General features: G+C 46.2%; 1 protein-coding gene across 4 annotated transcripts in view; it reads right to left on the reverse strand.

The window, feature by feature from the left end:
• The window catches only part of znf704 (zinc finger protein 704), a 253,862-nt gene that overhangs the window by 74,797 nt on the left and 154,677 nt on the right, over positions 1-24,388 (reverse strand). For all 4 annotated transcript variants that reach the window (XM_038809685.1, XM_038809684.1, XM_038809683.1 and 1 more), the window contains one exon: positions 10,242-10,351. In XM_038809685.1, coding sequence (XP_038665613.1) covers positions 10,242-10,351 — 110 coding nt within the window. The remainder of the gene's footprint in view (positions 1-10,241; positions 10,352-24,388) is intronic.

Consider the following 24,388-nt stretch of genomic DNA (forward strand, 5'->3'; position numbering starts at 1 on the left):
TGACTGGAATTTGATTCTGATTTCCATGGGGCTAAATTGATAGCCCCCAAAGATGTGCTGTACAGGTAACCAATGCCTATTGATCATGATGCAGGCAGCACACCAGCTTTGTGCTGTTTACTCATTTCAGAGTCCAGCTAGCGCTGTTGATTGGTTGGGTAGACCAGCAATGGCCCAATATTGTGAGCGGCTAGTACCACTTAAAGTTAGCCTATGCTGCTTAATGTTAGTCTGCATCTCTTAAAGGGGGAGATGCACTGTGGGATTGCAATCATTCAGGAATTGACTCTGACCTGGGATGTACTGAAGTATGGCACCACGTGAGAGAACACGGACTCCTCAATTTTCGGGTTCTGTATTCGAGGCCTTGGTGGCAGAGATGGGAAAGAGGAGAGACGACCTATATAAGGAGAGGGTATGGAGGCCCTCCAGACACACGTTCAGAAGGACGAAGATATCCATGGAGGTTAACGTCAGGAGGGACTTGGTTGCATTATTGCATGTTCACATGAGTGGTCAAGGTCAGGGAATGTATCTTTAAATGTTGTATTCTACTAACTGAACCATCAGACTCAAATATTGCTCAATTCACCACATGCCCATCACTCACCCACCTCTCATTTATCAGCGCATCTGACATTTATATGCTTCACCACATTATCACACACAATTAACACTGCTGCAAGCCTCACAGCCTACGCACACCCAGATCTCTAACCATGACAACTACATCATCCAAAAATAATGCCCTCCATTCAATGATACATTCATCTCTTGAAGGGCAAGGTGGTGTTTATCCAGACAGCAAAAGCTAACTGAAGGTGGACTGGCATGGGTACATGCTCCCATCCTTGTGGAAGAAATTGTGTTTGTCGTTTCTGGGATGCCCATTGCTGAGTTTGTGGCCAGTGATGGGGGTGAAACCATGGAAGGTAACGTAATTCTCATAACTAATCTTCCTTCTCACATCCCACCTCCTCCCACACTCCTCTGATTCACAAGCCATAAATGGTATAGGTATGCACCTCTGCACTGTTGCTTAACAGCGCCAGAGTCCCAGGTTTGATTCCCAGCTTCTGTCACTGCCTGTGTGGAGTCTGCACTTTCTCCCCAATGCCTGCGTGGGTTTCCTCCGGATGCTCCGAAAGACATTCTGTTAGGTGAATTGGACATTCTGAATTCTCCCTCTGTGTACCCGAACAGGCACTAGAATGTGGCAACTAGGGGCTTTTCACAGTAACTTCACTGCAGTGTTAATGTAAGCCTACTTGTGACAATAATAAAAATTATTATAAAAGGTTATTGTTATTTCCTTCCCCCATCCCAACCTTGCCCTTAAGCCTTTCCCCTTTCAGATACCCATGAGGTACAACCTGTCCAGGTAATGGAAGAACAGCAAGAAGACAGCAATGATAATGATGTACTGTCATTCGATTTTACACTTGCAGCCCAGCTGGCTACCAGGGGATATTTAGTGGATAATGACTGCCGGCAGAGCAGAGGTCAAGGATAGCATGAGCACCAGCTTGCCAGAGGGTGAAGTCCCACATGAGTCCTGCTGCAGAGAACTCAGATAAGGATTTTGATAAGCCAATTACAAATGAAAAGTGATGGATATGCACAAGAAAATGCCTGGTCTATTGGGAAACCTGCCACCAAGTCTTTGATCGACACCAAGGAAGACGGAGGAGTCCAGCAGATAACCGGCACAGGACTTGGTATAAAGTGCATCCTTCCCAGCACTGAAGTGGTGATTAGTTCCATTCACATACATGTGGACCCGGCCATGATGCCGCGTCCGATGGTTGATGTTGCAGCTTCCATTGCAGCACACGCAGCACCACCCCAATATCTGAGTGCTCCACTGGAAGATCAGAATGTTGTTATGCAATGTAGGTTTTCTGCAATGTGTGGAAAAGAGGGTTCACATTACCTATGGACCTTAAAATGCTGGGCTGTTTCTGAGATCGGAACACAACAAGTTAAAACAGCTTTCTACCGAACATGAGGTGTATTTTGCGAGTGCACTCAAGGTCTGGATGGGAAACTGTTGGAATGCGTGAAAGTCATTCATCCATGCCTTTGGGGATGTTGGTTTGATCACTGGTGTTTGTTGTTAAAAAACAATTGGAGGTTATATACCCATAACAAAATAATTAGAAGAGATTGAGAGGAGTTAAGTGCACCTTGTTGTCATTCTGTTGTCAATTTCATCTATCTCCTATGTCCCGTGATTTCGAGAATATGTATAAAATATAGAGGTCAAAGGTAGATTTATTGTGAAATGTTATATGGCTGAGTACTCATGTTGGATTGTGTGATACAAGCTCATTAAAGACCCATGTACTGATGATGGAATCATGTGGACTGATGTATCTTAGAATACAACTAGGACAAGAAAGCAATTCAAATACCATACAAGCTCAGACTGCTGTCACCAGACTGTAAATTACAACATGCAAAAGGGCTTTCTGGCTCTTACAACAGCCCAGCAATCTATTCTCCAGCAGATTACTAGGATTGCTGAGGTGCGACCCCGGGAGGAGTGACAGAGGCTTTGTGAAACTTGAACCTGCCGTCCTTACTCAGGAAGACACCATTTATCCTCCCAACCCACCACACAATCACTACCCTTTTTATTGTCTGTCAGTCAGCCAGCCCAGACTGCTACCATTCATGCTGGGGAATATAGTCCACAGTCGGGTCTTCTAGAACCAAAACTACTAAAGATGTGGATATGCCGGCGCTGGACTGTGGTTAAAGACCAGGTTAAAGTCCTGGTTTTATTTGAAATCACCAGCTTTTGGAGGGCTGCTCCTTCACCTGGTGTTGTAAGACTGAAACTACTCAAGGATGTCTTCCGAGGCGTCTGAAAGTTAGGAGTCTTCCACCAGCCATGCTACAGCTATTGGGGTAACACTGCGGAGATGCACTAGGACAGGTAAATGTACATAAGAGACAGACACTAAGGTAATGCATGGATAACCATTGACTTTTATGTAAGGCATGGTTCAGTTGGTAGAATTCTTGCCTCTGAATCAGAAGGTTGTGGGTTCAGTTTCACTGCAAGCCTGGAGCTCAAGAATCAAGGCTCCAGTGCTGTGCTGAGGGAATGTTGCTCTGTCAGAGGTGCCATCTTTCAGATGAGATGCTAAACTGTGGCCCCACTTGCCCTCGCAGACACAAATGATTTCATGACATAAGTTTGAAGAGTATGGGAGCTACCCCTGGTTTCCTGGCCAGTATTGTCAACATTGCAAAAACAGATGATCTGGTCCTTATGACATCGCTGTTTGTGAAAGCTTGCTGTGCTGCTGTGTTTCCTGCATTAAAACAGTGACTACACTTTGAAAAGCACTTCATTGGCTGTAAAGCGCTATAGGATCTAATAGTCATGAAAGGCTCTACATATATACAAGTCTTTCTTTTACATGCAGCATAGCCTGATTTAATTTATATGTTTTAGTTTAGAATGTATATTTTATGGTAACTTTCATTGTTGTATTGTGGATGCTGCAATAATCAGCGACAGAAGGGCTGCTGGTGAATGGTGAATTGCAGTTGCAGTTACTGGTATCTCACTTGGACGAGTTCTTTCTGGACAGCCCAGGCACAAAGAGGCGATCTAGATTGCCTCCTCTTTTTCTTCCTCCTTACGCTCCTCAGATGCTCGAAGAATAGTTGAAGACAAGATCTGTCCCCCTCATAGCGGCCATGTTGTGTAGCATGCAGCAGATCACAATGAATCTTGATATCTGCTCTGCCAAGCATTGAAAGGTTCTTCCCGGGAGGTCCAGGCAGTGGAAGAATTGTTTCAGTATACCAAAGGACAGCTCTATCACGTTTCATGTGGCAACATGACTTTGATTGTATGCATGTTTACGCACATGCGCATAGTTTGTGCACAAGAGTCATCAGCCATGTGGTCAGCCCAAGTTACCTAATAGCCACTTTTTGGCTTGTCTTGGTATTGAAAATGCAAGTGGCACAGTGGACTCCTGCAGAATTAAGGTATTTTGACCACTGCCATTGTTCACTGTGTATGGTTTCTCACCAACTGAGCACTCAGGGAGGGGAACCCTTTTGGTTCCAGCAGAGGACAGAGTTGACGCGAGTGCCTGTAAAGCAATGAACATGCAGTCTACGGCATTCTGCACCAAAGGGAAGCCTGTAATCCATTGAAGCATCATGCTTGCTCTACCTGCTTCACTCTGGGAGGAGAAAATGAAATGTATTCAATTCTCTTTGATAGAGGACCTAAGAGGCTTCCCTTATACAATAGTGGACAGCAAACTGTTGCAAATATCTCAAGCTTCAGCTGGAACAAGCCAATGCATAAAGGTTCATTACCATGGTCACCTTCATAGCCACCATCAATGTTGTCCTATTGGATGTTGGCCTACAGCACAAAATCTCCTTCACTAGGGTCCCAATTTGGTCATCTCGCACATACTCCAAGGTTTGTAGGTGAAATCAAATTGCCAGAGTGAAGTGGAGAGTTTGACTATATTTGATCTGGGAATGTTAATTCACCATATTCCCTAGATCTAATATCCCTAATCTTGCGAAGTGGAAAACACCCTTAAATTCTGCACTAAATTACGTTTTCTTTTCATATATTTATACACATGGGCTAAATTTTGGTCTGTGTGTGGAGGTGTGTTTTGATGCATAAATAGTCACACTTAATACTTTCTTGGAATAAATATTATTTTCCTTCACATTTATGACCCTGTGCCATTTTCTTCTGGCCTTTTTGCAGGTCAGGAATGCCTAATGTGCAAAATGAGCTCCCTCCCCCCCCAGGTTGGTTTCCCTATTTAAAATGGGTGACAAAAATCGGATTTCCTCCTGCACACCATTTTTATGGTGAAACAAAGTTTTGCAAGACCTTTGAAAGCACACCGGGTTTGAGAGTTCAAGAGGAAAATGGAAAACATGCTGAGAAACTGGAACATACTGAAAGGTAAGTGTAAAGCTTTTTCACTATTTAGACGCTGTGCTGCAATATGAATGTGGGGGGGGGATTCTGTGGGAATCGGCGGGGCGGGCAACTCTGGCGCGAAGGAGTGGCGTGGACCACTCTGACGTCGGGCCGCCCCAAAGGTGCGGAATCCTCCGGACCTTCAGGGGCTAGGCCGGCATCGGAGCGGTTTGGGCCGCGCCGGCCGATGGGGAAGGGGCTTGGCGCCACGCCAACTGGCGCCGAAGGGCCTCCGCCGGCCAGTGCGAGGTGAATATACTTTGGGCAACTGAAGTAGGCTCAAGAGGCCTCTGAGTCATCTGGCAGTGCCAGGCCTGGAAACTATCCATTGTCTGCACCATGGTGTCAACATCCTCAGTGACTTGGCCACGCTCTGGATGCCTCAGCAATGTCCACTGGTGTCTGGGACATGGCCATCATCGACTGGGACATGATGTCGAGGCCCTCAGCCATGGTCGCCACAGACTGAGCTATGCCTTGGACATCACCACTCATGGCGCAGGCGTAGTGCATCAGGTTTTCCACTGCGGTCGCCATTTTAGCAGTGTTGGCTTGTGTGCCACACAATGCCGGCACCATCTTCTGCGCCTGAAGGCTTTGAGACTCCTTCAGTCAGCTTTTCAGTCACTGCAATGTCGCTGGCAACATCTCCTGCATGTTACAGCTGTGCCCTATCATCCATAGCCTCTGGGACTCCTGCAAGCAGCTATGGATCTGCTGGAGTGACGCTGACATCTCCCTCTGAATGTCCCAGATACTCCCCAATGCCTCCATCAGCTCTGGGTAACCCTGTTCCACAGGCTCAGCATCAGGCTGCCGTCCGATTGCTGTCTCGTCTGGGAGCTCCTGCCTCCACCTGATGTACATAAGCAGCAGTGAGGTGCTCACCAGATTGTGCCCCCGAAACCTGACCGCTAACATTTCCCACCAAGGTGTGTGAATCTGCCCTGGTGGAGGATGGGGGTGACAGCAGTGCTGCAACTATTATGGTAGTATCCTTGGAGCTCTCCTCCGAAGTGGCCTCCTGAGAGGTTGGAGAGGTGGCCGCCCGGGATGGGCCGGCGCTGTCGGTTATAGGACCTGTGCGGGCATGGACATGTGGTCAGTGGGAGGAATGGGTCAATCAGTCAGAAAGGCAACAACAACTCATGTTTCACAGGTCCCCCGGGTGGAGCCCTGTGTTTCTTCACCTCTGTGGCATTCGCCAACCTCCGCGTGGGTGACCGCCCTGTCCTCAGCCACCCGTCCCCTCCAGGGCACACTCCTTGAAGGTGATGAATATTCTTAGGTCTGGCATCCCACAACCAGTAAGGGCTGTCTCCCAGTGATTATGGGAGAGCTTTTCCTGAGGAGAGACAGAGAAGGCATTGTTATCCACATGAGTGGTTCACAATGGTGGGAGGTGGGGTATGAAGCGAGAGTTGGGGGTCGCATGGAGAGTTGGGGGATGGATGCTCCCGTGGGGGTGGACAGGTCTCGGGAGGGGGGCACGTTGGTGTCTACTCACTCGTGCTGACGGGTGTAGGTCGTTGACCTTTCTTCGGCACTGGAGGCCAGTCCTCCTGGTCACACTCCCGACGTTCACAGCCGCCACCACCTCGTCCCAGGCAGCACTGGCTGTCCTATGGTTAACCATCTGGAACCTTTGGAAAACAGGACATCCCTCCTGATCTTCACTGCATCTAGGAGCCTCCCTAGGTCAGCGTCCCTGAATCTTTTGGCTGGTCTCCTCATCACCATCATTGCGAGTTGGCTGCAGTTGGCTCAGCAAGTACAGCTTAAGTGCTGCTCGAACTTGTTAGCCAGGGGCTGGCAAGCGCGGTGCCAGCGAATCGGCTAGCGAGCCTTCATTTGCAATAAGAAGCCTGTGGGGCCTCGTTAAGTGGACCAATTAACGTTGAATAGTGTTGCCGGCCTCGCAGGGCCAAGTGCCTGGAAGCTCGTGGCAATTCCCGCTTGATAAAACACTCACAAATCTTTCTGGAGAATCATGCCCTTGGTTATTATTTGGGTAAATCATGCTCTATAAATCTGTAATAAAATTTGTTATATTACGGTTTCATATTTCAGGTAAATACTTATATCTAAATTATTTTCTAGTTAGCACACATATGGTTAGTCATTCTAATGTCAATTTATAATCCACAAAATTCCAAAACCAGAAATGACTTAGTCGAAAACATTCTGGATTGGAAAGCTTGTGCACAAGAATATTATAATTACTAAGATTTGAACAGTAAAATGTGTGAGTTGTTATGTGAAGTCAATGTGAAGTATTATAGAATAGAACATAGAACATTAGTATGTAGTATTGCAAAAAAAAAAAAAAAAAAAATTTTAAATTTAATTTGTCAACGGCACCTTCGACCTCTTTACAATTTGTCAGCTTAAGAAGTTTCTTTTTACTCTTTTCTGCCTCTAGCCATCACTGTTCACATGCGTCCGTATTCACCTTCTACATGCCCCAAGTTTCTTAATCAATACTTCATCAAATGTTTTTTGAAAGTCCATTGAAACCATACACATGGGGCGGGATTCTCTGTTTCTGAGACTAAGGGCTGGATTCTCCGCTTGCTGGCTGAAATTGTATTCGGCGATTGGGCGGAGAATCTCTTTTGACGCTGAATCCGGGAGCACCGGCTGTTTTTGGATCCTTCCCCCACCAAAATGGCATCATCAGTGAGTACGCCGCATGCTGACTGTTTCTGCCGGGAACACCGGGGGTTTTACGTTGCACGGCTGCTAGCCCCCCACTGGGCGGAGATCAGTGTGGGGGTGGCACCTGCTTTTTCATCGTAAAATTAGACACTTCCTCCAGTCATCGCCTCAAAATCGGAGAATCCAGCCCTAAGTGTTGACGCCAATGGAGAATTCGTGAACAGCAAAACTGCCGATGAACCTGGACCGTTTCCGTTACTGTTAAATTGTTAGCACCAGCGCCGCATGGAACACAATCGACTCCAATGGGGCTGCAGAAGGACCTGGTCAGACTAGGAGAATGGGCAAAGAAGTGGCAGATGGAATACAATGTGGAAAAGTGTGAGGTTATGCACTTTGGAAGGAGGAATGGACACTTTCCATATCCCCTCTCTCCCTCAGCAGCGACCACGCTGGTTTCATGATTTTTAAAAGTACACGTGAACCGCGCCGTTGAGAACTCGGCCCATCAGGGAAAGAGCATCGCAAAGGCCCCGGAGAATACCGGATGGACCCGCTAATGATATGCAAATAGTGTTTACTGTACGTGTGTTCCGGAACGCATTGGCGACACTCTGTCAAGGTGACGGAGAATCACGATTTGGCGTCAAATCGGCACCCGCCACGATTTCGGCGTCAGAACTGATTCTCCGCCCAATCGAGTTTCACAATTTCAGCCAATGGAGAATCCCGCCCATGGTTTTCTTTGTCCAATTTCTCATCATTTGAATGTTATTTGTTGAACATTATTGTGCACAAATAATGTTTCCTACGCTACAACAATCGCTGTACTTCAAAGGTATTTAACTGACTGTAAAGCATTTTATTCACCCAAGCACTCGGGTGGCAGGGAGCTGACAGGGTGGATTGCCAAGGCAGCAGCTGCCATCACAGTGAGTGTTGTTGGGCATGTACCAGTTGCACATTCGATAAATGGAAATTGCGACATTTCAAATATTTACTCGTACTGACTTGATGGGGCCCAGATGATCAGCCATTCGCCTGAGGGGAGCCAGTCACATGGTAAAAATGATGAGCACTGTCTTTCTGTTGCCAGGTGCACATTCCAAAATTGACAAACTGAGCAGCTTTGCTGAACATGGCAACAGTAGCCTGACGGATGCAGGTATGAACTGTAAACTGGCTGTTTCTGATCATATTTTGCAGCCTATGAAGAACCAATGGTAAAAAAGGTTCAAGGTTATTCCCACTTTAACACTGTCCAAGTCCTCCAACTGATGCAAGTTAATTGCAGTAGGGTCTGGCCAGGAGACAAACCCTGCCTGGGGCCTCTCTGGGAACAACCTTCTCATGCAAATCCTCTTGGTTAGGCTTGGAAGGGGTATCAGGAATAGAAGCTCAACCTCACCAGTGATGGCATATAATCCTGATCGCCTTGTGCTCTTCCTCCAACTTTTCTTCTTCCTCTGCGCAGGTCAGCTTTTTCACTGAACCATTTATAGGCCCATTCACAACTCCCCCAATAACAGAGCAGTCCACACCAGTTACAGCAGTCCCTAGACAACATCCAGGCGTGGAATGACAAATATACATACAGAACCTGGCAGAGGCAATAAGTGGCTTGCTTGTTAATCCTTCAATACCTCTCACCATCTACAAGGCACAAGTCAGGAATGTGGCAAAATATTCACGACTTGCCTGAATGAAACCACAGGCACGATTCAGCGGACAAAATTTTAAGTCCGCTTTTGGGCACGTTTGGCGGAGTTTCTCAGCGGCTGCAGTGCCAAGAATCACTCGGCTATTTAATGGCACTTTGCCATTTTCTTTGGCCTTGGGGATGTTTCTCCCCGGCGAGGCCACACTCGGCTGTTCGCAGAAGGGCGAGATCCAGATTGTGCCGGGTGGAGCAAGTCGGGTGACTCGCGATCGGCCCGACAGAGCCCGATTTGGGGCTCTCGCGCGTTTCTCCCATTGCGCCCGGCTCCGCGCAATGCAAATTCCCCTCTTCCTGGACGTCAAAATTGTGGGAGCTCAATCGGTTTTGGAAAACAATGGCTCCAAAAGAAAGCTCACACCGCTCCCTCAGGGCAACGAGGAATGAGCAAGACAGGCTGCTTTAGCAGCATCAGTCACACTCCACAGAGATAAAAACAGGGAATGTCCAGTAAATGGGGTTCCATAGAGTTAGTGCACACAAGGTGGGAAAACTAGCTTTTGATGTACAATTAGATAATTATATGAGTGGCTGCTCAGTGCTCTAAACGCTGCACATTCAACATCACGTCCTCCAAAAATCTCACTTCATGAAAGGAGAAGCTATCCAGACACTCAGGCATGGCAGAGCACCAAATTTCCTGTTCAATAATATTAATCACTGTAAAATTGAGGGCTTTTCAAGTCTTTGCCATCCATGCCCAATTCTTTGATTGACACAGGAACTAGAGCCTAGCAAAATTCATCCCATATCTCTTTAAATCTTGCATGCAATGCAAAAATTGCTATTTTCGAAATGAAGTTAGAACTCACAAATTTGATCTGGTTTTACTGAAGTGGTCCTGTGGTAAATGAATTCACGTCACCAAACTTAACAACTTACCTGCTACACGGACTGTAGAGGGAGGGCTGCGGACCAGTGGACTGGTGGATAGGCTAGTCAGGACCATAGCCGCTGTTACTTTGTCCATCTCCCCTTCCTCTGAGAACTTCCTGCATCAACAAATAATAGAATTCGCAATTACTTCCAGCTTGAATGTCTGAGAGAGCAAAAAGTGCTGTGTAGAAAAGGATTTTTCAAAATGCTGTAACACTTGTGGAAATATTGTCAGAACTTGCTGGTGAACTTTTGTCACCCACTCTGCTGTTTGCCTTGTGCAGAGGGCACATCACCCTTTAAGTTGCTGATGAATCTGCATATTAATCACTTACTAAACATAAAGCAGAAAGTCAGGACCCGGATTAAGTGCCCTTTCAGTACCAATCTCTCGGGTCCAGAAAGCGAACAATTTACACTGTTATGTCTCATTCCTACATGTAGTAAATGGTTGTTAGGGATTTAAAAAACTTCAATATTTTTAATTTTTCTTACTTTTTTATTCTGTCCCTTTTCTTTCACTCTTCTACCAATCTTTCTCTCTTTTTCTGTACCTGATTTGACTCAAATTCACCCTCCTCCATCATATCTCAGTTCTTTTTACAATTGTTAAATCACATTGATTAAGGAGATACACGTTAGGTCCTGCCAACCATGAAGATCTCAACTCCAGCAAAGTTGGCCCAATAAATCGTAAGATGGAAAAACTGTAATAATGCTAATGCCCAATTGTGATTTCTACATGGATTCTGATTAAAGTGTACTGGATATGAATGACCACAGGAGTTTACATTATTTTCCTGTAGCTCTTCCAGCAGACAAATAGGAAACCCACTCCCCTTACTTTGGGAATGTTCACCCCTGTAGAAGCTGAGGCTGGATGCTTTTGGAATACAAGAGGAAGGATATTAGGTATCTATTGGAAGGGGAGATGCCCAGAATTTGGAAAACAATGATTTTTGTCTTTAGCGCTCCCATTACAATGCTTTGCACTCCGGGAGCACACATTTCAATGTTGTGTGCACTCATTTTAAAATTGAGAGTAAACATGTGCACAAATTCCTGACATATCATCCCCTTTTGCAAAGCTATTCACTGGAAGGGCTGAAGATGAAGATTTATCTTAATATTTTGCACTGAGCAAATTACAGGAACAATTTCACTGACTGTACTATAGTCTGTCTTTTGGCAATCCCATTTAAATGGAATTTTACCGAAGTACAGTGATTATTCAATACGATATTTACAGTTTTTCTTCAGTGTACCTCGGTTTGATTATATTAAGTCTGCCCATGTTACACATCATTCCTATGCTAAGGAAGTCTTTATCAATACCAAGTACTCTCCAGAAGGGACAAAGCGTATCCCTGGACCCATGATTCTGTTACTTATTCTCCTTGTCTTATGGAAAACGTCTTTAATGTCTGATCCTTCTGCTCCCCACTGAATCTGCAGTTCATTTCAGTCATTGTAAAGTGAACCCAGCTGCTTTTCCTGTGTTGGCTCGAATTTCTGCTGGAGTTTCCTGTTTGTAGTGATCTCTCTTTGTAGTAATACATGATCAAGTAATGTTAAGCAAGTGCAGGCAAATGATCACTAGATGGCCACACTACCAAGACCTATAAAAAGGTTTTCCTGCTCTCCTAGAGGAGGGGGTGTTAGGAGAGTTCAGAAGGGAAACAGCTAGAGAGAAGATACAGATCTTAGTATGTAGCATTATCTTACTTAATAGTTTAATCTATAGTTATTTGTTTGTTTACTAGTTCAGTATCGAAGTAAAAGAACTCACGAGTTTATTTAATATAACTCATCAAATTATTTTATCATCATTGGGACATATTTCAACAACTCGGCTACACAAAAAAGAATAACATATATATTACAAAATCGTATATAACATCATCCACCAGCCATTGCCATGAGGAAATGGTGTTACCAATTGTTTTCTTTTACAATTAATGCTGTTTCCAAGGGCTATGAACAGGAGAGGGGTTAATTCAAACCGCATTCACCACCCGTCCGAAAACAGAAAGATCTTTTTATTTGTTCCCCCTTCATAAGCGGTGGTGTATTTCCTAACCCCTCAGTTTTGGTGAGATTCAAATTTCCATTAATAATCCCTCAGTAAACTCAAGATAGTATGAACTCAAATGGTTAGTTTATTTGCACACACTCAAATACAGGAGTAGGGGAGCAATATTGCCTCCCTTACACTCATACAGTAAAAGAGGGAAAGAGAAAATAAAGATTTACATGTAGTGCAAAGAAAACAACTATTTTTTTACTTGGATCTAGGGTCCAGATTCAAAGTCCAGTGAGGTATTCCTTCACGGAGGTCGGCACAATGAGGTAGTGTAGCCACCTGGGTTGGCCACATCTCGACTTTACAATGGAGATTCGCTAAGAACGCAGGGAAAAATGGACAGGTACAGGGAAGCAAGCAGAATGCCAAACTTCCTGTATATTAGACTCGCAGAAAAGCAGACAGCACTGAAACTGACGACCATCTGCATATTGATGAGCGATCCCCGGGAACAATAGTTAAGGTAATCGAGGCAAAGCCAGACTCCTCGGCGCCAGCAGGAGCCAACACAAAAGAAGCCAACGGACACTTAGGAACCGCCCAGCGATCAGGGAACAGCCCCAGTATTGGGGAAATCAAACCAATCGATTGGGACATGGTCCAATCAATTGGAACCAGGTACCGGGTCCGCCAAAAGGGCGCAAAGCCCCTGGGGACTATAAATTAGAGTCCCCAAGTTCAATTCGGTCTTATTGGCAGGGTCTCCTAGCAGCTCGAAACAACCCTTGACAGAGACCTGCCTAGCAGCTGCACCAACAAATGTCCAGTCAACGCATGCTACGAGTTAGGCGCTCCTAACCCTTAGTCCATACCAGCTGGAAGCCTGCAGACTCAGGATCGAACGAGAGGCCATTGTTCCCTGACCCAGTGGGTTCCTTTTCCAAAGCTAAGTATTGGCCTTTAGTGGTAGAAGTAGTCTAGTTCTGTAGTATTTTATGCATGAGTAGCGATTGACTATGTATATAATAAATGTGTTTTGATTTGAACCTTGCTAACTGGTGTATTGAGTTATTGATCAGCATTTGAATTTGAACCTCGTGGTGGTATCATAAAGATACCTGGTGACTCTAGAGCAAGGTTATAAAACAGAGCCAATTAAGTGTAAAGCACACTTAGCAAAACGAGCAACAGTAGGCATGCACAGGTGAATCAGTCTTGTAAGTGATGGTGCAGAAAATCCAGTAGAAACAGCGTAGCTGGGGCCAGGTATTCAAACCTGGGTAGAGCCCCTTCTCTGTGATGCAACTAGTTAGATGGTGAAATCACAGACCGAGTTTGCAGTATAACGCTCCACAAGCTAGAGTTCCACATCACATGATTACCACCTCTCCACATTGATTTTGACAAGGGATGCATATTCCTCATTTGAGTCCCCGAGATGGTTAAATGTCTCAACATTAAGAATTGAAAGGAAGGTTATGGGGCCCTTTGTTCTAGAAGATGAATAGACTCTCGCTGGTCAACCTGGGTTATGAAATGCAGGTGGAGGGCAGCACGGTGGCACAATGGTTAGCATTGCTGTGTCACAGTGCCGAGGTCCCAGGTCCGATTCCGGCTCTGGGTCACTGTCCGTGTCGAGTTTACACATTCTCCCCGTGTTTGCGTGGGTTTCGCCCCCACAATCCAAAGATGTGCAGGGTAGGTGGATTGACCACACTAATATTGCCCCTTAATTGGAAAAAATTGGGTACTTTAAAAAAAAATGAAATACAGATGCCCTTTATATAGCTCTCTTTGAATTTGCTCTTTGAAGCCCACAGAGAGGCTGAGTGTCTCTTCAGAGATAACAAGGTGCAAGTTTCTTCAATAGTCATGGTAGCTCCTTTTCTTCGAAGATCGCAATAGACATTTCAGCCATTTTATAAGATTTTTGTCCAGGTTTTAAAATTTTTTAAATAGTCACGAGGGTTTCTATATCTATTTTATAACAAAAATATACAGAGCAAACCTTAGTCCCCTCACACATGTAACCACTGATCTTCAATCGAAGTTACAACAGGTGACAAACTCATGTGGAAACTCCAGGCTCATGGTACATTATTGTAGCGGTATTCAACTGAACTTTGCAATTGTGGCATTTCAACATATAGTCATGTTCATTAGTATACAGCAAGGAACTGATTTTAAAAAACTGCCAAATTGCAGAACCAGGAATTTATATATTGACTCATCTATCTTTATATTTTAAAGCACAGCTACTAAACATTCCTCCAGGAATTTGAGAGAGAAGTGAAAGTCTACTGAGTCCAAAGCAGCTGTCTCTTTTTCAAATGTTGACTCGACTACCTGTCTTCTTACCATATTTTCAAATCCATCTTTCTCTCAGAGACGCATCCAATTATTTTGTAAACCCATTGATACTTTGTTTGAACAGACTTTCCTTTAGGTTTCAAGGTTCCACAGACTTCCCTTATTATTCCCCAGTTTCTAATTTGAACCATTATTATGGTGAATAGCCTGCAGGAAATTATTCTGTGAACTTCCTTCAAAATCACCTTTTGAGTGGCCCCACTCCCAAAGATAACTAGCATAACATTTTTATCTTAATGTCATTATATAAGCCCTTGAGACGTGGAATCATTGAGATTGCTTGGCAGCCCACCCTTTCAGGGGCGATACGTCCTTCATAACCCCACAGCACATATGACAATATCTGACCAATTGCCATTGAGCAACAATACACTAATTAATTTCCATGCTTAGTTGTTTACCATTAGTTTTAGGCTGCAATACTGTAGTACAAGAAATGTTATCCAAAACACTCAAACACAGTGTTTAAAGTGCTTCTTTGCTCCTTATCCATTCTATTGTTACATCGCCAACACTTTGCTCAATGGACTCAGTGTCAGCTGCAATTTTGTCAGGAGGCTCCAGCTGCTTCCCCATGAGGAAGGTGGAAATATCAAACAGATGGACTTTACATGACCATACCCCTACACCTGGTTTGGAGCTCTGGGAGTTCAGGGACTGGATTCTCCGCACCTTGACTCCAAAATCGTGTCCGGCACCGGTGCAGAGAATCCACGGTCACGCATGGAATCAGAACTGGTGGCGGTTCCTCGATTCCTCGAAGTGCGCCGCACCGCGTATCACCCACCTGCGGCCATTGCCTGAGGCCCGCCCTGCTATTCTCCACCCCCGACCAGCCAAAGTCTTGACGGCGTGGATCTAATATGGTCCTGCCGGCCGGGATACTAGTGTGGCGGCTGCGGACTCAGACTGCAGCCGCAATGGTCAGGGGCGGGCCGATTGGAGGGTGGGAGGGGGGGGGGCTCATACGGGACCGGGCTACTTTTGGGCGGGCGGTCCGGGTCAGGCAAACGACAGATCGGAGACACTATTGAGGAGGTCCTGCTCCGCAGTCTGAGTCCACCATGGAGCACGGTGCGGCCGCTGGAAGCAGCTGCTGTGCACAAGCGTGGCCTCTGACCCAGAGGTGCGGGGGCCGTATCTGCAGCTAAAACTGCTAGATTCGCAACAGGTCCCTGCTAGCCCCCTGCAGGGCTGTGAATATGTAGCCTTTTCCCGCCAGTGTTTCTGGCGTGAAAGGCCACCGTTTTTACGACGGCGTGGGGGTCATAGTCCCTGAAACGGAGAATCCAGCCCCAGGATCGTGAGCAGTTAACGCCCCCCCCCCCCCCCCCTCCTCCTTTTCAATTGCACTTACTACTTTCCTGGGGAAGAGAAAATTGAAAAAGAAGCTGAAAATTGCTTTGTGATAATGGACAATGATTTGAAGCAAGTCAACTGAAATATAAATGGAAAGAAACTGAGACCCCTCATAAAGGGACAAAAGCACAGCCGCAAGATATCACTGAAATAAGAAAAGCTCAATCCCTGCCATGAACATTAACTAAGACAGCATCTCGAGTACAAAGGAATAAAAAGAAACTTCAGCAGTCTTACAAATCACACAATAAAAGCATTGCCACTGCGGTACTGAATCATACAGGCCAGGAAAAACACTCTCCTCAGTTAATGAATCTCACTTGGAGTGGCACTTCCCTTGACCTGAGACCAGGGGGAACATCAGTTTACGTTCTCTGTGCCGATCACAATTCAGTAAATGCTGCTAGAAGGTCCATATGTGTGAACTTAATGGTATACACATTATATCATTCAACCACTTTAATTTATATATTGTTGTAAATGTATATATTTAAAATGCAGAAATGCTGCGGTGTTTCTCAGCAACATAAGGAAACACTGAACACTGCGACATCGATAGAGGTATTAGAACCAGTGACAAAAAGCTCTGATCAAACAGATGGCTTTTAAGGAGCATTGCAGAGGGAATAACTTGTACCCTAAGTCCTATTCACCCGTCACCCTGTGCTTACTGACTTACTTTGGTTTCTGGTCTGGCACTGCCTCAATTTAAAAATTCTCGGGCAGGATTCTCCAGCCCGCCAGCCACGTTTTCCGGCGTGGAAACCCCCCCCCCCCCCCCCCCCCCCGCCAGCAGCAGGATTCTCCATTCCCGCAGCCGGCCAACTGGGTTTTCCATTGTGGCCACTTCACACCGTTGGGAAACCCGTGGGCGTGGGTGCGCTGCGGGCGGACTGCAGGGTCCTGCCGACGGACACTTCTGCTGCTCACCTTTGTTTCCAAAAGCCTCCATGCCCTCACTCCTCCCTATCTCCTCCTGCCCAACAACTCGCTGAGATATCTGTGCTTTGAAGACAACAATGAGGAGCAGTAATAGGCCTTGCGGCCCCTTGAGCCTCCTTCACCATTTCATAAGATCATGGCTGATCCGATTTTGGCCTCAACTCCACTTCTTTGCCGGTCAGACGTGGTCTCACCACAACCCTGTACAACTGTAGCAACACTTCTTTAACCATGTACTCCAATCCCCTTACAATAAAGGCCGACATGTCATTTGCCTTCCTAATTGGTTGCTGCATTTGCATGCTAACGTTCTGTGTTCCTTGTATGGGCACACTCAAGTCTCTTTCAACATCAACATTTGCAAGTTTCACAACTTTTCAAAAATGCTGAACTTTTCTATTTTTACAACAAAAGTGAATGACTGCATTATAATTCATCTGCTATCTTGTTGCTCACTCATTTAACCTGTCAATGCGCACAATCTAAAAGCCACATTACGTGCACAACGGATCCATGCAAGCCAGTTATATCGCGGGAGAGGCTGAAATCAGGATCCGTGCCAGGCGCCAATCAGTTTCCAGTCTAACTGGTCCGCTCACATTGGCGGATTCCGGACGCACCCGGACGTGGTGAGGTACCGATTGACACCAATTGAGGGCAATCTCCATCTCATTAACAAGATGAACGCCCTACCTAACGGCCTCCCGGGATCTAACTGGCTTCCCTGTGGAGGTCACATGGGCACACTTTACCACATCTATTTAAAAATGGGAACCCAACAATGGCTGCTGGGTCGATCGGAGGAGGTGAGTAACCATTTTCAAAACCGAGCATGCAGCCCAGGGGCACTGGAGCTGCTGCCCCAGTGCTGGGGTTGGGGGAGGGAGCCCCAGGGAGGGAGGGACTCAGTGTGAGCCTGGGCACTCTGGCTGGAAGTGTCAGCACCACAGAGCTGCTGGGTGTGGTCCAGGTGAATCAGCTGGCAGGACAGCCATTTCCGCCGTGATGCCCATGAGGGATCATTTCCAGCCCTAATTGATGTTAGGTACCGGCCGTTCTCTCACCGGGTCGGCTGTCGGGGAACACCTGGGAAGTCACGTCCGCTACCGCACTTAATGCTTCTCCCGTTAGATTGCACCCTATATCTGTTTTGTGGCCTCTCTGTGTCCTCCCCACAGCTTACTTTTCCACCTAGCTTGTATCACCTGAAAATCAAGGACATACTATGTCTCTTCACCTGTCATTAATACAGGCTATAAATATCCACTCACTCCTCTCTTCATGTTCCCCCTCACATCCACATCTGAACAGTTGACACTCAGACACCCATCATAGTGCTATTTCCCATCAATGCCTCACAATCACCCTCCATAAACTTTGTCATCCCGCCTCTCCATCCAAACCATTTTCCGCACTCACAATTTTGTTTCTTTCCTAGCGAAAGAGAGTACAGATCTCCAGGGACTGGAAGAAAACCACTGCAGGGGAGGGGAGGCAATAGGTGGTGTTTAAACATCCTGTGATAAGTGCCTTGATGAATATTTTTAAAGTGTGCTCACATGGTCCACTGGGAACAGGGCCTTATTGCAGATCCCAGTGATGATCCTCTGCCTGCAGACCTTCTGTTCGGGCTCTCCCTCCCTTTGGTTGGATCTCGGAGTCTATTCCTTGTTCAATCGCATGTGGATGAGGGGAAGGCAAACTGATGCTGCAAGTGTTCCCCTGGTGTTAATGTTGCTGCTCCTTTTGCTCCTCAACAAGCTAGAGATGCATATACTCTGCACTGTTCTCGTACTTGCTGAGTTCCATACAACTTAGGAAACCAATGCATTAGTTGCTAAAACAAAGATGGTGGGTTAATTGGAGATTTGTATATTGATGTTACTTACCCAATAATCCACAGAACTTTCCTGCTGACCTGCAAACTCACCCAGATCTTTTTTATTATTTTAAGGGATTTGGGCATCGCTGTCCAGGCCAGCATTTACTGTTCAAGCCAACTACCCTGGAGAAGGTGTGGTGAGCTGCCTTCTTGAGCTGCTGCAGTCCATATGATGCTGGTACACCAGAAGTGCTATTGGGGAGCGAGTTCTAAGATTTTGATCCAGTGACAGTGAAGCTAGTGACAGTGGTATGTTCCAAAGTCAGGTTGGTGTGCGGCTTGGAAGGGAACTTGCAGACGGTGATGTTCATATGCATCTCCGGTCCTTGTCGTTCGAGGTGAGAGGTCACAGCTTTGGAAGGTGCTGTCAAAGGAGTCTTGGTGAGTTGTTGCAGTGCATCTAGTCGATAGTCCACATTGTTGCCTCTGTGCATTGATTGTGGAGGGAGTGAATGTTGAAGGTGGTGGATGGGGTGCCAATCAAGCAGGCTGCTTTGTTCTGGATGGTGTCAAGCTTCTTGACTGTTGTTGGAGCTGCAATCATCCAAACAATGGGAGAATATTCCATCACATCCTGACTTATGTCTTGTAGATGATGGACAGCCTTTGAAAAGTCAGGAGGTGAGTTACTCGCCACAGAATTCCCAGCCACAGTATTCAGATGGCTAGTCCAGTTTAGTTTCTGGTCAATGGTAACCCCACAGAATATTGATAGTGGAGGATTTAGCAATGGCAATGCCATTGAATGTCAAGGAGAGATGGTTCGATTCTCTCTCTTGTTGCAGATAGTTAATGCCTGGCACTCGCGATGTGAATGTAACTTGCCACTTATCAGCCAAAGCCTGCATGTTGTCCAGATTTTGCTGCATATGGGCATGGACTGCTTTAGTAACTGAGGAATCGCAAATGATGATGAACATTGTGCAATCATCAGCGAACCTCTAACCTTATGATGGAGAGAATGTCACCGACAAAGCAGTTGAAGGTGGTTGGGCCTAGGTCACTAGTCTGAGGAACCCTGGGACTGAGATGACTGTTGCCAACAACCATAACCATCTTACTTTGTGCGAGGTATGACTCCAAACAGCACAGAATTTGCCCCCCGATTCCGAATGATTCCAGTTTAGCTAGGGCTCCTCGATGCCATATTCAACCAAATGCTACCTTGATGTCAAGAGCAGTCACTTCACCTCTTGAGTTCAGCTCTTTTGTCTATATTTGAACTAAGGCTGAAATGAGGTCAGGAGGTGAGTGACCCTGGCGAACTCAAACAGAGTGAGCAGGTTATTCTTAAGTAAGTACTGCCTGATAGCCCTGGTGATGCACCCTCCATTACTTCACTGATGATCGAGAGTAGACTGATGGAGCAGTAATTGGCCAGGCCGGATTTGTTCTGCTTTTTTGTGGACAGGACATACCGGGGCGGTTTTCTACATTGACAGGAGATGCCAGTGTTGTGGCTTTACTGGAGCAGCTTAGTTGACAGTGAAGCGAGTTCTGGATCATAAGTATTCAGTACTATTGCCAGAATGTTGTCAGGACACATAGCCCTTTCAATGTTCAGTGTCTTCAGCCATTTCTTGATATCATATGGAGTGAATCAAATTGGCTGAAGACTGGTATCTAAAAGCCCATTGTGTTAAAGGTAAGAAACTGGCATGGATAGAGAATTGGCTGACTGGCAAGAGTGGGGATAAATTGGTCTTTTTCAGGATGGCAGCCGTTGACTAGTGGTGTGTCTCAGGGTTCGGTGCTGGGACCACAACGTTTCTCAATATACATTAACGATGTGGAAAAAGGAACTGAAAGCATTGTTGCTAAGTTTGCAGATGATACCAAGATATGCAGAGGGACAGGTAGTATTAACGAGAGCAGGGGATTGCAGAAGGAGGGTAGGCTAGGAGAGTGGGCAAAGCAGATGGAATACAATGTGGAAAGGTGCACTTTGTAGGAAGAATAGAGGCACAGACTATTTTCTAAATGGGAAAAGGCTTAGGAAATCAGGAGCACAAACGACTTACAAATCCTTGTTCAATGTTCTCTTAAGGTTAACGTGTCAGTCATCAGTTAGGAAGGCAAATGCAATGTCAGCATTCATGTCGAGCGGGCTAGAATACAAGAGCAGGCATGTACTTCTGAGGCTTTATAAGGCTTTGGTCAGACCCCATTTGGAGTATTAGGAGCAGTTTTGGGCCCCGTATCTAAGGAAAGATGTGCTGCACTTGGAACAGATCCAGAGGAGGTTCACAAGAATGATCCCTGGAATGAAGAGCTTGTCGTATGAGGAACGGTTGAGGACTCTGGGTCTGTACTCATTGGAGTTTAGAAGGATGAGGGGGGATCTTATTGAAACTTACAGGATTCTGTGAGGCCTGGATAGAGCGGACGTGGAGAGAATGTTTCCACTTGTAGGAAAAACTAGAACTGGAGGCCACAGCTTCGGACTGAAGGGACAATCCTTTAAAAGTGAAATGAGGAGGAATTTCTTCAGCTCGAAGATGGTGAATCTGTGGAATTCTTTGCCTCAGAAGGCTGTGGAGGCCAAATCTCTGAGTGACTTTAAGACAGAGATAGATAGGGAACTGGATTCTCCAAAAATGGGGCTATGTCCATATGCCGGCGTACAAACACCGGCCTTTCACTCCAGACTTTCCGAGAAAAAGTAAACACCAATTTACTTACCTGCAGGGGGCTGGCAGGGACCTGTCATGATTCACACAGCTTTGGCTGCGGATATGGGACCCCGCACTTCTGGTTCCGAGTCCGCGCATGTACACAACGGCAGCCTCCAGCGGCTGCGTCGAACGCGATGGCGGACTCAGCCAGCAAACCTGGATCAAGAAACAAGGTCCCACCGATCTGCCCTCCGCTTCCCCATATGAACTGCCCAATCACCGTTCCGGCCGCCCATAAGGCCCCCCCCCCCCCCCCCCCCCCCGCCCCCCACCAAGGCGGCCGTGGACCGGGTCTGCAACCGCCATACGTGAGTTCCGACTGACCAGACGTGGTTAGAACCACGCTGTCGGGAATTTGGCCGGTCGGGACCGGAGTATCGCTGGGAGGGCATCTGGCAATGGCCCCCCCAGCCGCACGTGTAATTCACATGCGGGAGCGGCGCCGGGCCCGATTCGGGCATAAACGCTGATTCTCCACCCCTGTGCCAAATGTGATTTCTGCGCGAGGCTGCGAAGAATCCAGCCCAGGTTCTTGATCAATAAGGGGATATGGAAAGGCGGCAGGGAAATGGGGATGAGAAACATATCAGCCATGATTGAATGGCGGAGCAGATGTGATGGGCCATATGGCCTAATTCTGCTCCTGTGTTTTATGGTCTAAGCTTCGGACCTCAGCAGGTCAAGATGGATTATCGACTTGGCACTTTTGGCTGAAGATTGTTGCAAATGCTTTTGCCTTGCCTTTTGGTTACATACGGAAAAGGGCGAGATCATGTCAGGTTCCTGACCCAACGTCACTTTCAGGGCTTTATGCCTCCACTTAGCAGTTAAAATCTGTCCTCCGTTTCTAGTTATCATCATAAGAAATGGTATTCGGGATGTACTGGTGAAGCTGGAACCTACCGAGAGATAGTCTGTGTTTTAAGACAAGTAGGGGAGTAAGTTGTTGATAAAAAAAGATTACATGCTTCTTTTTATTATGGACTCAGATTGTTCCTATGAAATAAGAGAAACTCATAATCTGCTGTAGTATTCTTCACGTTCTGTTCATTGCTTCACGTGTTCACTCTCAGTTGGAGCTTCATATTTCTGGGATATCAGAAGGTAAAACAATCAATCTCATTGCATTCATAATGTTCAGATATTCTCGTAGATTAGAATAATGTGCTCTAAATGGGAATTCAATAAGTATGAATTTTACTTGTAAAATGCAATATCTTGGAGTACTAAGTAAAATACTGGTGGCAATGGAAGGGATATACAACCACTAGAGCAGTGTTTTTCTAACTTTTTTACCCAGGACCCATTTTTACCAACCACCCAACCTGCGGGACACACACCGACTGACCTTCATGACCCACGCCCACTTTCATAATCCACGGCAGTCAACCTTTGTGGCACACCATTTTTGCTGATCTTTAATGTGACAGCTGAGCCTGCTTGGTCCTCACGATCGCACTTGCTTCGTCATTCAATGTTACATTTCTGCTAAGGACTTCAGCTGATGATATAAGTTTTTACTGCTTCCGTTGAAAAAAATCTAAGTGTCCTTGAACCTGCCATGCTTAGTCTTCAAATGCTTTTGAGGTTTTTAATCTTTCATTTGCCAGTACTTCCCTGCATATAACACACATGAACTTTGCATCCAAATTTGCATTGGCACAAGTAATAAACCCATACCTCAAGAAAACTTCTTTATACTACTTTGTTCCTGATTTAAGTTTCTTCTTTATGGGTTATTTACCAGAGGGCCGGGAGTTCAGGCCAGCACTGCTGGCAGCTACAAAATGGAGGAAACTCTCGCGCCCAGAGCATGTGACGTCAGTGTAGGGGCGCGTGACCTGTTCCCTGCCACTGCTTCTGGAGAGAAGACTCCATGGATTTTCAAGAAGAATCTGCTCCTGGGTCAGCATGCTAACATCAGAAGGAGGTTGTCTGCCTCACTGGGCTCTGGGCCTGTGCACTGCAGAGGGGGTATGCATACGCGGGACGGCCGGCATTCTGAAAGCCGGTTGCGGCCAGCATTTTTAAAAGCCAGATGAGGCCATTGGGCACTTCTTCCCACGATCGGGAATGCCATGACTAATGGCCCCCACGAGCCACCCGATACCTGCCTGCAACCCATCTGCAGGTCGCGACCTGAGTTTGAAAATGACTGCACTAGAGGAGATGAAGGGAAGACAAAGGAAATGACTGCAAGTGTAATGGGCAACTGAAAGAAAGGGTTAAAAAAAAACTCAATCCCAACATCGCAGAGAGATGTTGAGGGATAAAGTTTGTTAAAGTAGAGAAACACTAAATGGCTCCTTCGATCAAGTGTCGTGAGAGGTAGTTGGATTGATGCCCACATTCTCCACTTTATGGGTGGCACGGTTGCACAGTGGTTAGCACTACTGCCTCACAGCGCCAGGGACCCATATTCAATTCTAGTCTTGGGTGACTGTTTGTGTGGAGTCTGCATATTCTCCTTGTGTCTTTGTGGGTTTCCTCTGGGTGCTCCAGTTTCCTCCCACAGTCCAAAGGTGTGCAGGTTAGGTGGATTAGCCGTGCTGCATGGACAAGTTGGGCCAAAAGGCCTGTTTTCATGCTGTACACCTCTTCGACTCTATTTATGACTCTAAATTGCCCCATGGTGTACAGAGATGTGCAGGCTAGTTGGGGTTACGAGTACTGGGTGGGGGACTGGGTCTATGTAGAGTGCTCTTTCAGAGGGTCAGTGCAGACACTGGGCTGAATGGCCTCCTTCTGCACTGTAAGGATTCTATGATTCCATGGCAAATCCAGTATAAGAACATAAGAAATAGGAGTGGGTGTAGACCTATTTTAAAATAGGGGAAGATAGTAAGATCAGTAGCCGTAAGAACAAATGGGTAAAAAATAAAACAAAATCAGTCATCAGAAC

This window comes from Scyliorhinus canicula, chromosome 10 (assembly GCF_902713615.1).
Source record: "Scyliorhinus canicula chromosome 10, sScyCan1.1, whole genome shotgun sequence".
Taxonomy (NCBI): Eukaryota; Metazoa; Chordata; class Chondrichthyes; order Carcharhiniformes; family Scyliorhinidae; genus Scyliorhinus; species Scyliorhinus canicula.